The sequence below is a fragment of the Nicotiana tabacum genome, chromosome 20, assembly GCF_000715075.1.
Source record: "Nicotiana tabacum cultivar K326 chromosome 20, ASM71507v2, whole genome shotgun sequence".
NCBI lineage: Eukaryota > Viridiplantae > Streptophyta > Magnoliopsida > Solanales > Solanaceae > Nicotiana > Nicotiana tabacum.
In genome coordinates this window covers 28667432-28682075 of record NC_134099.1, presented here as the reverse complement: position 1 = coordinate 28682075, position 14644 = coordinate 28667432, and the positions used below count along the sequence as shown (strand labels likewise).

Below are 14644 nucleotides of genomic sequence, written 5' to 3'. Positions count from 1 at the left end.
AGTAAATTATTATAGTAGAAATTATAACCAACTAAAAAAATCATAGCCAGTTAAAATAATGACAGGTCTTTATCAAATAAGCCATTTGAATTGAGATATTTCAGATATTATTTCAGTTTGGGACCACGAATTCAGAGAGGGAGAGAGAAACTTCGAATCTGCGTAAAGTTGGAAGTATTATAGAAAATAGGTCCGTAGCCGACGGAAAGTGCAATCCCTTTACCAAAGTATTTTTTCTTTTTCCCCTGATTTTGCCCATTACTTTTTCATCTTAATAATCAAGTCATTATTTTATTGTCATTATTGCTATAAAGCTTCCATTAGTTACCTCAATTGCCATCTACCCTGCAATTTTACAATGGACACACTTATCCAGATGGGATCTAGAATTATACTAGGTCTTTATATATGAATAGTAGTATATATTAATCAAATATGTGTCCATTAAATAAATAAACTTTACAATCATTTGAAACTTTATCGATACTACTTTTTAAATAATTTTTAACAACTTTCTTGATTGACACATTTTTTTGTTTGTTTAAACTATGCATTGCCAAAAAGTTTTGCGAAAATTGTTTTGCAAAACTAAATTCAAGGTCAAATTGGGATTATAAATTATTATGGCAACATTCTTTATTAAAAGTGAGGTGCCTGATCGCTAATTCAGATTACTTTAGGGGTACTTTTCGTAATCCTTTTAAAAAGAGTAAAGATTATGTTATTGAAAAGAAAGTGTTTGAACAGCAGAGAACCGAAAAAGCAATAACTATCCACTATATATATATCTGATCAACCAAATCATTTTCGTTCTCTTTTTTCCTCATGCTTTTCAGGTGAGAGATCTAGCGACCGGAAAAGAAAATGTCGACTGTTACTATAGAGCCTCTCGTCGGTAATAGTCTCCGGCGAAGCCCAAAACTTTATTTAAATCCAAAAATAACCCCTCATTTTTCTCTAAATTACTCTCGGAAGCCGCTCTCCGCTAACGTAACTTTGAGATTCCGGCGTCGCCGGTCGACGTTCGCTCTCCGAGCTAGCTCCACTGACGCCGCTGTCATTGAGACATCGGAGAAGTCCGACGTCGTTTTAACAGAGACTTTTTTGGTGAAACGACCGGAAAGGGTAAAATACCTGTATTAGATATATATTTTCGTGTGTATATCTATTATTAAGTTAGAGATTCGCCGATTTGTTTATCGCGTGCTCTACTTTTTGCTTGGCTCTAGTTTTTGTGCTTGTAAATTCATTGGATCAATGGAAATGAGACGTTACTTTTGTAGGAATTAAGGAGTGTTTGGAGCTAACTGAATTGAGTTTTCGCGGTTTGCCGCCAATTCTTTTTTCCTCTATGTTAAGTTAACAATTAAAAAAAAAACTCTTTGTTAAGTTAACGGAGTAGTTCAACTTATTCAGAACATAATTTTTTGAATTATTATCAAGTGTAAAAATTGTATAACACTCTGCATAACTGGGCGGTGTATTCTTCCGTCATTGCTTCCTGAATTTTATCCTATCTTTGGACAAGTGGAGAAGCAACTATTCACATTTATGTTCGCTCAAGAGGAAGAAAAAGAGGGAGAATATGAAGAAGATAAATTATCAAGCTTACGAAAATGAGAGAGAATAGTTGGATCTTTGAAATTTTGGCCTTCATACTTAGATTTTCAGTTTATGTGACCCTATTTACTTCTTGGTTTGTTCTAGAATGACCTCTTTTAAAATTGGAAGCAATTTAACTTAAACTTCCAGTTTTTATAACTACATAAATATTGTGGTATGTTTAAAACCACAAGTTCCATAGGTACTCATTTCTTTCTTAAATCCCATGACTAGTCAAATAGGTCAACATAAATTGAAACCACAGGGAGTAATATATTTGACTCTCCTCGTTTTTCTTTGTTAAATATTTGTGCTTTATGTAAGTGTCATTTGTTTTTCCCAATACTGAAGTAGAGAAAGATTAAGAGCTGCTGAGGTGTTGATTGGCTTATTGCAGGCTGAAGGAAAGATAGCAATCAGATTAGATAAGGGGAAAGACGAAGAGAATTGGCACCTCTCTGTGGGATGTAGCGTGCCAGGGAAATGGATTCTTCATTGGGGGGTCAATTATGCTGGTGATGCTGGCAGGTTAGTCTGGTTTGATAATGGAAGTACTGCTTTTCTTTTGTGCTTTGGAGGAAGAAACAACTGAGGTGGAATTTGTTTACAATATCTTTTATAGGAAGGATTTAAGTTTAATGTCACGTTTTTGTCTTTAGCTGTGGCGGAGCCAGAATTTCATATAAGGGGATTAAAAAATGTCTCGTGGGAATTAAACCTGTGATCTAAACCAATTTTTGAATCACTTTGCCACTTTGCTAGAATTTTTCCTCCTATCAAGGAGATTCAATTGAACCCCATTTCTCCAAGCTAGCTCTGCCAATGGTCTTTCAGATGGGGATGATCTAGACTTTTAGTTCTGATTTGGAGATTTATACCTCATGAACTTGTGCTTCAATAGTCGTTGAATACCTAAAGACGCTGGACATGTTGTTTCTAAATTTTGCATTTTTTATCCAGCAGTGAATGGGATCAACCTCCTCCAGAGATGCGGCCCTCAGGTTCGATCACAATAAAGGTCTCTACTACTCTTTCTCTTGCTAGTTTGCCTCGTTCTTGTTCTGTTAATATTTCTTCTCTGAATGTGGATGTAATCACTTTAGTATTCAATTTCTGTGAAGGTGTCCGTCTATCTTTTTCCTACATTTCCTTTCTCATATTTTTTCTTTAAATGTGAATTTCATTGCCATTACAGGATTACGCAATTGAAACTCCTTTGAAAGGGTCATCAACAATTTTGGAAGGAGAAAAGTTTCAGGAAGTGAAGATTGACATAAGTTCTAAGTGGTCTATTGCAGCCATAAATTTTGTGTTGAAGGTGGACTTCTACTCTTAGATGGTTCGGCTTTCTTCTTTTAAGTATTATGCTGCTTACGACACATTTAACAAAAACCATCTTCATGTATACTACGCCTCTGATAGCTTTGGTCGTTCACTTTTTTGGTTGTGATGGTGCTTTTTTGCCGGTTTATTTTGATGATGCAGGATGAGGAAACTGGAGTTTGGTATCAGCACAGAGGGCGGGACTTCAAGATTCCTCTTATTGACTACCTTGAAGATGATGCTAATATTGTTGGAGTTAAAAAGGGATCGGGCATATGGCCAGGTTGTTAGGATACTTTTTGTCGGGAAATGTATACATATGTTCATTCTTCTTTTGCCTACTCTTACATGCAATCTGTATCACCTCTCTTCATGTTATCCTGGCTGACTTCCTCCGTAGGAAAAACTACTCAAATATGTCAAAACCTATCTTTTCTAACAATGAAAATTATTTACCTAGGCTAAACAAGGATTGTATCTGTTTATGATATATGATGCATTACTGTTATAAATTTCTATTTTTCCTCAATTTAGTATTACAATAGGTTTTTTTGATAAGTTCATGGTATAAAATTAATTATCAATCAATTATTGTGCTTAGCTGCAATAAGCAATTATTGTGCTTAGCTGAAATATCAGAAAGGACGGAAAGATCCTTTATATCTATGTCTTGTTTGAGTGATTGTGTCTTTCCAAATTTAAGTTGTAAAAGTTCGGTAGCTCTTTATGTATTGCAGGACCGCTAGGGCAGCTGTCGAACATCCTCCTTAAGCCAGAAGCTGCTCCCTCAAAAGGGGAAGCAAGCAGCAATGATGGGTCTAGTTTGAAAAACAAGCGCCTTGAAGGGTTCTATGAAGAGCAGACCATAGTAAAAGAAACTTTTGTTGACAACACTGTTAGTGTCATTGTTAAGCACTGTCCAGACACTGCCAAGAATATTTTGTATATAGATACCGACTTACCGGGAAATGTAGTTCTTCACTGGGGAGTCTGCAAAGATGATGCTAAAACATGGGAACTTCCTACAACGCCATATCCAGCGGAAACAGTAGTGTTCAAGAATAAGGCACTGAGGACTTTGCTGCAGGTACTTTTTTTTGGATTAATGAACTTTTCGTGTCTACCTTAGTTGTGTGGTTAAATTGAAACTAGCAATAGTACAAGCCTCTAATGTTATCTCAAAATGCTGTTCTTTTGACCTCTAATGTTATCCAATCAAAATGCTGTTTAATCTGTTTCTTACGAACATGTCATTGGATTCTACAACCAGCCTTCCCTGACCTGGTATTGTAGATTAGTGACCATGGTAATCTCCAATCTTGGATTTTTCAAAGTCCTTTAAGTCTGGAATCTTCATTTATACTCCCCTCCATCCAAGTCAGTAGTCTTTAGTTTGGCTCGGTGTGATTATTTTAGAAAAGAGTTGAACATGTGTATTGTTAAGTATTTGGTAGGGGAACATATGGGCCTAATGTGATGACTTCTGTAGTTCCAGAGTAAACTTGTGTTTTAAAGTAAAAAACTTGGTCCCACATAGCGTTAACTGTATTAAAGCATTTTTAGAGGAAAAGTGGACACAATTTGGAACAGTCGAAAAAAGGGGAGTGGGATACAGGGAGTACTAATTTTTTTTGGATCTACCACTTTTAATATTTGAGAAGCCTTGGAAAATAGAAATCGTTGGCCTCTCTCTACACGTTCTGCTTGATAGTGGCTCAATAGTTCTGGACATGTGCAATGTGTAAGGTTGTTCATTTGTAGTAACTAGCATGTGCACATCCAGATAACTACCTTTCTCTTCTTCTTTAATGATTGAAAGGATGTTATAACCTTTTCTATTTAAGATTTTAATATGCTGGTCCAATTTTACCTTGGTTGTGTGGTTCAATTGAGTCTAGCAAGGTTACGAGCATTTTAATATTAATATTTTAGCCAATGAAAGTGCCGTGTGAATCGTTTCAAAGGAGTTGGTCTAGGCTATTGATGTAGTTTTGTAAGCACTATCATAATGCTGGTATATTAAAAAAGTAATTATGAGAACAAAATATGAAATTGCCATGTGAATCTGTTCCTGACCTGTAAGTCATTGGATTTCTAACATGCTATTTGGATTAATGGCTAGCATAACATCCAATCAAAGATTTGGCGAAGTTCTTAATGCCTGGAATCTTACTTTATACTTCCTTCATCCGAAATTAGTCGTCTTAGTTTGACTCAGTGATTCAACCCTAAGTTGCTCGGACACGGGTGCCGGTGTCCGACACGGATGCGGATCTAGAGGTTGAATCCTTCAAGATGTAAATTCTAAGATTCGGGGATATGGATCCTAGTACGGATACGGGTGCGGGGATCCGGCTAAATATAATTTAAAAAAATATAAAAATATCTCTAAATTATGAGAAATTTTGTGGAATACTTACGTATAACTTGTAAAGTGTGGATTTCTTTTTTATTCTCAAGTTGTAGATAAGTAAAGAATTGATTTCCTAGATAAGGTATGCTATTTGTTCTGATTCCGGGAATCAAATTATATTCCATCTCGAATTTTTTCATCCATCATGGTCAAAGAAACCAAAATTGTATGACCAGATCCGGTACGGTTTCCATACCCACACTCTTACTAGTGTCGTGTCGACACGGGTGCGGCACCTAGACTGTCGTGTTGGAGCAACTTAGATTCAACCTGTTAATTAAAGGAATTATTTAGTATTTGGTGGGGAATATGTTGGCGCACTATGTTGACTTTTGTGGTCTTAGAGTTAGTATAGAGTTGACATTGTTTTGTAAATTGTAAAATAGGTTCCTACATGACCTTTAGAGCATGTAAACTGTACAAGAACATCTCTCTTAAAAGGAAGTTGGCACAATTTTGGGACAGTCTTAAAAGATAAGTTTATTTATTCTTCTTCCCCTTTCCAGTTTGGTCACTTTTCTATTAATTTGACCTGCTATATACTGCTTAGCATTTTAGTTGCCAGGAGACATGGCATCTTTGCCTTCGCTACACTACTTAGTTGCCCAATAGTTCCGGACATGAAATGGGGCTTGCTGGGACAAAGGTAGGTTGCTTAAAATGTTCAAGTTTGTACAAGGATGTATACATCAAAGCAACTAACCTTTCTCTTCTTCTTTAATGATTGAAGGGACATCTGACCTTTTTCGTCCAAGATTTTAATCTGTTTGCTCATTTTTATTAGAGGGAAAATTCAATTATTTGGTTAATTAGAACAGGGTTTTTTTAGGGGAGCAGAAGAATCGGCTAGACTGTCATAAGTTGAATGTCTAATCTTTAAATAGAGACGATGTCTGATGTTTGTGTACTGTGATTAAAGAAGAAACTATAAGGAAGTTAGCGGTTTGCAAACGTGAACAATATGCTGAACTACTGATTTTTGAGGACTTCCAAACATGGCTTCATGGAAAGATTAGGCTAACCAGGGCAAGTAAGCTCACTTCTGTTGTCAAGCACTTATAAGTTGCAATCTTTTCCCCTTCAACAACTGCAGTATTTTAGATTCGACCTGAATCTCCAACATCATGGAAGGGTCCTATATGGTGTGTCTAGCATTCTTCACAAATACTAGTTTATCTCTCGGTACGGATTTATGCAGAGTGCTACTGTTACTTAGGATCGATCCATATTCAGAAACAAAATTGCCATGCAATAGTTGTGGCTCTCTTTTTCTCTATTATCATCTGGTTCACTTTTCTTTGAAAAATGTCTCACTGACCAGAAAGAACTAGTAACCTTTTGTTTCTAAGACCAGCTAGCCTTTGCTTATTGATGATATATGCCCTCGTGACAGAGAAAAGAGGGAGGCGATGGTTCTTCTGGCCTGTTTACTTTGGATGGAGGACTTTCCGGATTTGTTTTTGTGGTGAAGCTGGATGAAAATACATGGTTGAATTGCAAGGGAAACGACTTTTATATACCTTTATCAAGTGGCAAATATCAGTCTAGCACAATACATTCGGAGGAGAGAAAACAAGATGAAGAGTCAAATTCTTCAGAGATACTCAACCGTGCTCCTGAGGAGAAACAAGCAGGCTCTATGTTTACTGATGAAATAATAAAGGAGATAAGAAATTTGGTGACTGGCATTTCCTCTGAAAAGAGTCGGAAGACAAAAAGCAAGGAAACACAAGAAAACATTCTTCAAGAAATTGAGAAGCTTGCCGCGGAGGCTTATAGTATATTCAGAAGTTCAACCCCAACAGTCCCAACAATTTCAGAAAATGTTGTTTCTGAAGCTGAGGTTTCACAACCTGATGTCAAAGTATCTTCAGGGACTGGTTCAGGATTTGAAATTTTGTGCCAAGGGTTTAATTGGGAATCTCATAAATCTGGAAGATGGTACAGGGAGCTGCATGAAAAAGCTGCAGAGTTATCTTCACTTGGATTCAGTGTCATCTGGTTACCTCCACCAACTGACTCGGTGTCACCGGAAGGCTACATGCCTAGGGATTTATATAACTTAAATTCCAGGTATTATAATAAAAATTCTCTTCACTTCCATTTTGGTCAAATATTAAAGCATAAGTCATGTATATCCCTTCTGGGTTTATGAGATGAAGTTCTAAGTATCTCATACAAGTTCTACTATTTTTTTTCCATTATAATTTAAAGTAGGAGATGCCCAAATATTAGGAATGGCAGTCTCATGTTATGGTTTTTATGGATGAGAATTCAATTCTCTTGGCTATTAGCCTCTTTATTTGAAGTTAAACTAGGGATATGCCAACAATTAAGAAGGGGTACATTGCTCTTACTACGTCATTCCTCTTTCCAGCAGAAGATCGGACATATCTCTCATTTTCTACTCGTTTGTTATGATTAAACATGCAAAATGTACATCTGTTCTGTTATTTTGATTTACTGGTTCTGCTTTCTGTCTTTCTCTGGTTCGATAGGCTATTCCTTAGTACAGAATTAGCATCTTATTTTTATCCTTTTTTTTTTCGAACAATGATTAGATAGTTCCTATCAGGTCAAAGAGACTTTAATGAAGCATACTTATTGCTCTCTCGGTTTGTTCTTTTTTATCTTGACTTGTTTGGGGTATCTCAATTGTTGTGTTGTTTTTCTGTATCTTTGTCAGATATGGTAGTTTTGATGAATTGAAAGTTACTGTAAAGAAATTCCATGAAGTGGGCATCAAGGTTCTCGGTGATGTTGTCTTAAATCATAGATGTGCAAGTGAACGTAACCAAAATGGTATATGGAATATTTTTGGTGGTCGTTTAAATTGGGATGATCGTGCAGTTGTTGCTGATGATCCACATTTCCAGGTGTGTGCTTTTTCTTTAGATTTTGCCTTGCTGTTGTGCTAGCAAAGAAAACTTTTGCGGTGATGCTTGTCCTTCACCAGAAGACTATAAATAATCACAAATTCAGAGAGGGTGCAAAGTAGCAAACTGAAATGTTTGAGAATGAGCTTGTCCACCACTTAATGAATAGTATACCCATTCCTTATTTTGTTATTTGAAATAAATTGCAATGAAATATTAATTCAGAGAACACGATAAAATATTTGATATGTCAAAACAAGTAAGGTATCTCGAAGTGCTGTTGAAGTTGGAAAAAATGGAAGGTCTAAATGTTTCTATATATGGGTTTTGCTAACGATTGTTCCTAGTCATGATATATATCGGTTTTGCTATAGATGGTGGGTGTGAGGAGGTACACTTCGCTATACTCGGTGGATTTTCATTCGTGCTTTCAAGTTGACTAGGTTACTCTTTAGAATATCTGTTAATCGCCAAAGCAATGTTCTCAACTCCTCTACTATGGTTTAGCCAAGAATAGTTTAGACATTGTGGCTATCAGGACATTATTGCTTCCCTTTCCCTAATGATATACTGATGTGTTTTTACATGATCTGCTGAATCAAATGTCTGAACTACCTTTTATTTCTACAGGGAAGGGGTAACAAAAGTAGTGGAGATAACTTCCATGCTGCTCCTAACATTGATCATTCCCAGGAATTTGTGAGAAAGGATATCAAGGAATGGTTACACTGGCTGAGGTTTAATTCTCATAGCTTTTGACCTTATCAATGTTCTTCTTTCCCCTCCTTTTTTCTGTTTTATTTTCATCTGAACATCTTTGTACTTGTTATGCCTGGGCTTTTAGTGACCTAGTATCTTTAGCAATAATTATACATTGGCAATGTCTAAGTACATTTGATGTCTGTCAATCAGGATTAAAATTTGTTGGTACTAAATTCAAAATACAAAGCACTTAACTAAAAGAAAGAGATTCTGTACCGTCTCTATGTTATGCACATTAGGCAAAGTAGTCAACGTGATATAAATATCTGGTGGTTCAGACAGGAATTTTGGTTTTTGGAAGATTAACGCATTCTGTGGCAAGAATAGGAAAGAGTTGGTAGATGGAAATTGAGTAATGCTTAAAGAGAAGACCTGAAGTATACAGCTATCATTCTTGAAGATATCAGATGTCAATTTTTCTCAAGAATTTCACCACGATCTCAAAGAAAACAATTGGTAATTGAAGGCAGTTAAAATGAAATTGTGGTTGGCCAAAGGACTAGATTACTTACTCCACACTAATGCTTTGATTCAAAATGTGAAAAGTAAATGAGGTGCAACCAATATCCTTTACGACGTTCAGAAACAAATACTTTAATTGATAGTTGAAGAGTCAACAGCTGCTTCCTTTGCTTCTCTATCCATTTTTTTAAACAGTAAAACAGTATCAGTAGCTCTTACTTTTCTTTTCTTTTTTGATAAGGTAAAAGTTTATTATAAAGGTACCAAGATGGTACAAAAAGATACAAAAAACATACAAAACAACATCATCCACCTTCTATCCTATCCCTCCTAGCATGTCCAGGAATTACATATACTGATCCAGATTTCCTAAGGGGCTACATTTACACCAATAATACGGATTATGAAGCATCAGTAGCTCTTACTTTATTCACTTGCATATAGCAGCAGGATTAGCATCTCATCCCACAAGATGTTGTCATTTTATCCCGTCCGCTCCTTTGGTAATAGATATCTATGTCTCTTTTATTGCAACCGCTCATGAAGAAGACTGAATTACCAAGTGGAGTTGCCCAACTGTTAAACTGTGTAAGAAGGTGGTATTTCTCCATCTGTTTCACGGGTATTTCTGCCTCACTGTATGAAAATGCTGTTTTCTTGCATAGGATACAATCTAATAGTCTCCATTATAATTTCTTCCTAAGTTGCTTGTACTCTTCACTTTCAGTGCCACACCCGTGTCGATATGACGTGGGTGTGGGCGTCGGTTTGGGGTCCATGCCGGATCAGGTGAACCGATTTTGGGTACTTTGACCAAAATCGACGGAGAAATTCGGGACAGAGACAATGATTTTTGAAATCAAAACAAAAGCTATGGTGAAATTGAAGAAAATGGAATATCTTGTACATAGAATTTTCTGTTAGTCCTCTTTTATCTCCTTCTCGGATTCTCCTCTTGACCAATATTTTCTCCTTCTCAGATATCTTGTAAGTTTTCCACACAGTGTCTCATAATTTAGACATATTTTCATAACTCTATTTTTAGATATTTGAATTATTTTTAGCTGAATCCTCGCATATGTATCCCTACCTAGATCCGTATCCTCGAATCTTAAAATATAAATCATGAAGGATCCGACCTCTAGATCTGTATATGTTTTGGACATTCGCAGCCGAGCCCGAGCAACTTAGCTTTCTTCCAATGTCTTACTCAAGAATGTTCCAACTTCAAAGGTCATCTTGTAACAAATTTTCGCTGGTTTGCCAGGGAGGAAATTGGTTATGATGGATGGAGGCTTGATTTTGTTCGTGGGTTCTGGGGTGGTTATGTGAAGGATTACTTGGACGCAACTGAGCCTTACTTTGCTGTGGGCGAGTATTGGGATTCACTTAGTTATACTTACGGAGAGATGGATCACAATCAAGATGCGCATCGACAGAGAATTGTTGACTGGATTAATGCTACTAATGGAACTGCAGGAGCATTTGATGTGACAACAAAAGGAATTCTTCATTCTGTAAGTGTCTCAAACTTTGCTCCGGGCACAGTGGATACAAGTACTTGGCCAGCAGTAGTTATTAAAATAAATAAATAAATAAATAAAGAGAAGTGGTTAGAAATCACTTTTTTCTGGTGTTAACAGCATTTTCTTTCAACTTCTATGTAATTAGGCAATTGAGAGATGCGAATACTGGCGATTATCGGATCAGAAGGGAAAACCTCCTGGCGTTGTGGGGTGGTGGCCATCGCGTGCTGTTACCTTTATAGAGAATCATGATACAGGTTCCACACAGGTAAATATGCTTTTAGTTTTCTATTCTTACTGGTGTATTTTGTAGAGGACTAAAGAGGCTCCTCTATTAAACAATTGAAAAAAAAAGATGCTCCTCTTTTGATCCTAAAACAATGATAACAGGGACTTTATGAGGAGGCAGTTAGTTCATCATATCCACTTGCCTGAAGCAATTTTGTGCCTTTCTTGATCATTCAGTCAAGTTAATACATTTTTCCTGCATTTTGTCATTGGATCCCTAGACAAGAGGGGTTGCTCTGATGGTAAGCAACCTCCACTTCCAACCAAGAGGTTGTGAGTTCGAGTCACCCCAAGAGCAAGGTGGGGAGTTCTTGGAGGGAAGGATGTCGAGGGTCTATTTGGAAACAACCTCTCTACCCCAGGGTAGGGGTAAGGTATGCGTGCACACTACCCTCCCCAGACCCCACTAGTGGGATTATACTGGGTTGTTGTTGTTGTTGTTTGTCATTGGATCCCTCAAGTTTGGGAGCTAAATGTACTCTCGAGCCCTGGGAACTGTTACAAATGCTATTTAGAGTTAGTTATGTCATGATGAAATGTAACCCCTGTAGAATCTCTAGGGGCACTAGTGCATAGCTGTGATCACCTATAAGAAGAATATTTCTCCTTGGAATCAGTGAAGAAATTCCAGCCTAGTTGTCAACTTTGATTTCTTTTGGTTTCTTGCTCTCGATGTTCCATTATTCGCTTGTATTACCTCCTTATTCAACAAAAATTCTAAGAAAACCCTTAAATTAAGCTTTAAATGTCTTTAGTAGTTCTTTTTTGCTACCAGAGCACCTCTCTTAGGTTCCATTTGTACTCATCAATAAAGTCCATGCGTTTGAGCTCAACATTTTTTGCCTGTATGAATAGATGGGATAATAGTAAATCTATAATTGTAATGATTTGAAATGGATTTTATGTCATTTAGCTATCAGTCCAAACTTTCTATTGATGTTCTTCAAATCCTTCTTTGCGTTTTCACAAGTTCCTAGAGTTTGTTTGCTGCAAATCTTGAAATTTTTACGAGCTTGTGCAATAAATAATCCAAATGGAACCCTTATCGTTATTATTTGTTGTTATTTTTTATTCTTTTGGGTAACATAACCTTATTTTAGTACCATATTCTTCTTTCTCATTTGAAGCTCCAATCCAATCTGTAGCGCTTCTCTCATGATCTCCTCAATGGGCTCGTAATTTATTGTTTCAATAGCTGGTTGAATAATACGGAGTAAGCATAAGATCTGACTTGCTTTTCATCGTTAACTTTTTGTTTTTGGGCCTTTGCCTTGAAGGGTCATTGGAGATTTCCTGGTGGGAAGGAGATGCAAGGTTATGCCTATATCCTGACTCACCCTGGAACCCCGTCAGTCTTCTTTGATCACATTTTCTCTGGTTATCGATCTGAAATAGGAACTCTTATGTCACTCAGAAGGCGGAATAAGATCAACTGTCGGAGTATGGTAAGTCTCAAAAACCATGTTGACTGATGCAGGTTCTTTTGACCTCTGAGGTTAAATTTCAGCCTAATCTGAAAAGTTATGGTTGATCGATTTTGAATGAATAGGAAGGAGAGAAGAGAATAACAAACATTCTATATTTCTTCAGTTAACATATGGCCTCTCCATTTCCTTATTTTTCTGTTCTGACAAATCAACATGAAGCCAACTCTTTTTTAGAATTGCCTAGTGATGATACAGTGAAAAGGACCTCTAGAAAGAACTAACAAATAAATATTACATGCTTGCAATACATGAACCTTGGCTGTTCAATCTTGGGAAGTATCAGGTGATAAGATCATTGTAAGGTGAAGCATTATATTTCTAGAAAAAAGTATGTCGGCATGGTATTTTGTATGAATTCAACACATATATTCAAATTGTCAACAACAGTGGAACTGGTATTTGCTAGTCAGCTGCAATAATTTCCGTTTCTAACCCTGGTATAGTTATGAAGGTGGGGATTAGGTTTTTTTTATGCTGAGGTGTTTTATAGTTAGTAATTCAAATCCTTAAAATACTCCGAAACAAGCTTTGTTATTTTAAAATTCTGTTCTTATGGGCCTTATCAAGATATCTTTTCGTAATGTGGATGCAAAATCAATCCTATTCCCAACATGCTAAGCCTTCTGTCTGAATCAGGTGAAAATAACAAAGGCCGAAAGGGATGTTTATGCAGCAGTTATTGATGATAAGCTGACCGTTAAAATAGGACCAGGCCACTATGAGCCTCCGAGTGGGGATCAGAGATGGTCGTTGGCTGCTGAGGGTAACAATTACAAGGTTTGGGAATCTTCATAAGAAGAATCACTCTCTTACGCTGTATCAAAGGACTAGAAACTATTCGGACATGTTTGAGGTTAATGTTGCTCCAATTTATCTGCCAAAGGAGTGGAGATGGGAGGAGCTCATGTCATCAAAATGTTGTACTGCAGCGGTTTATTAGTTTTGCTGCATCTTAAGCCTGATATGGGTAGTAATCTAAGAAGTTGGAGTAAAAAATAGTTCTAAAAATACGAAGAGCAAGAGTTGTAATTAATATTATTAGATCTCGTGAAATCACGGACACTGTATACAGTCTGGTAAAAAATGTATATGATAGATACCATTACATTGTATTGCCTTCTTAGAAGATAGAGGCATTGTAGATGTAAGGAATTCTGTACAACTAGTAGCCATATTGGCATCAGGACAACATTATTTGTGTATAAATATTGGAATATGCCTATTGATATATTGTATTTCTTTTGCTGAATCAAGCATGCGTTGCACAGAATAGTAGTTTTCTTTTCAATTTCAACCGAGTTTAATTTTATATACATTAACAGCAAATTACCCACACTTGAATACATACATCCATTTCAGATGTCATCATTAAGTTTTGTTTTTCCTTCTTGAGTCGAAATAACCACGAAGAGTAAGAGTTATTTATGTGAAAATAATGGTCTCTTCTTGAGTATCTTTAGATGATCATAAATTGGCAGTCGTACTGATTTTGAATGAGAAAAGGGATGTTGGGACTAATTAAGTGTTAAATTGGCATTTAAAGTCGTATTATATTCACCATGGCGATGAAGAAAAAAAGAAGGGCAGTTTGGTACATAAAGTATTTTGCATTCACGCAAGGTCCGAGAAAGAACAACACCCTAAGAGGTGTGATGTAACCCGGCTATAACTTTACCATTATGGTGATGAAGAAGAATTTAGAAAAAAGACTTTAATATATATAGTTTACTTCCTTTCTTTTTTTGGCAACCGAGAAATGTCGTCTTTCGAATGAGAAATATATTAGTTCCATCTCCTCAATTAGGGAAGTTCAGAAAAAATGTTTAGAAAAGAACCGGGAAAGTTATCCCCAAGTACAAAATTGTTTTTTGCAATCAAGAAATCAAAAACCAAAAAGCTCATTCC

The 14644-nt window shown here is 36.5% G+C and overlaps 1 protein-coding gene across 2 annotated transcripts; it reads left to right on the top strand.

Moving 5' to 3' along the window:
• The first annotated feature begins 210 nt into the window (after positions 1 to 210).
• On the top strand, positions 211 to 13992 carry LOC107780165 (alpha-amylase 3, chloroplastic). Of its 2 annotated transcripts, none has more exons than XM_016600687.2 (13): positions 211 to 1125; positions 2000 to 2130; positions 2566 to 2620; positions 2798 to 2920; positions 3088 to 3208; positions 3663 to 4012; positions 6732 to 7411; positions 8025 to 8214; positions 8845 to 8951; positions 10706 to 10955; positions 11110 to 11232; positions 12530 to 12697; positions 13376 to 13992. In XM_016600687.2, exons 1-13 carry the CDS (start codon positions 865 to 867, stop codon positions 13532 to 13534), a joined length of 2718 nt encoding a protein of 905 aa, XP_016456173.1. In that variant the 5' UTR covers positions 211 to 864; the 3' UTR covers positions 13535 to 13992. The 2 variants fall into 2 exon arrangements, with proteins under 2 accessions (XP_016456173.1, XP_016456172.1); XM_016600686.2 differs by having other exon boundaries at positions 2563 to 2620.
• Positions 13993 to 14644: the final 652 nt, after the last annotated feature.

What these genes read in the sequence shown, in the direction of transcription:
- LOC107780165 (XM_016600686.2), top strand. Translation starts at nt 865, where the DNA reads ATGTCGACTGTTACTATAGAGCCTCTCGTCGGTAATAGTCTCCGGCGA. An exon ending in TTATATAACTTAAATTCCAG is followed by an intron (nt 7,412 to 8,024) that starts GTATTATAATAA and finishes TATCTTTGTCAG; the next exon opens with ATATGGTAGTTTTGATGAAT. An exon ending in AGATCAACTGTCGGAGTATG is followed by an intron (nt 12,698 to 13,375) that starts GTAAGTCTCAAA and finishes TGTCTGAATCAG; the next exon opens with GTGAAAATAACAAAGGCCGA.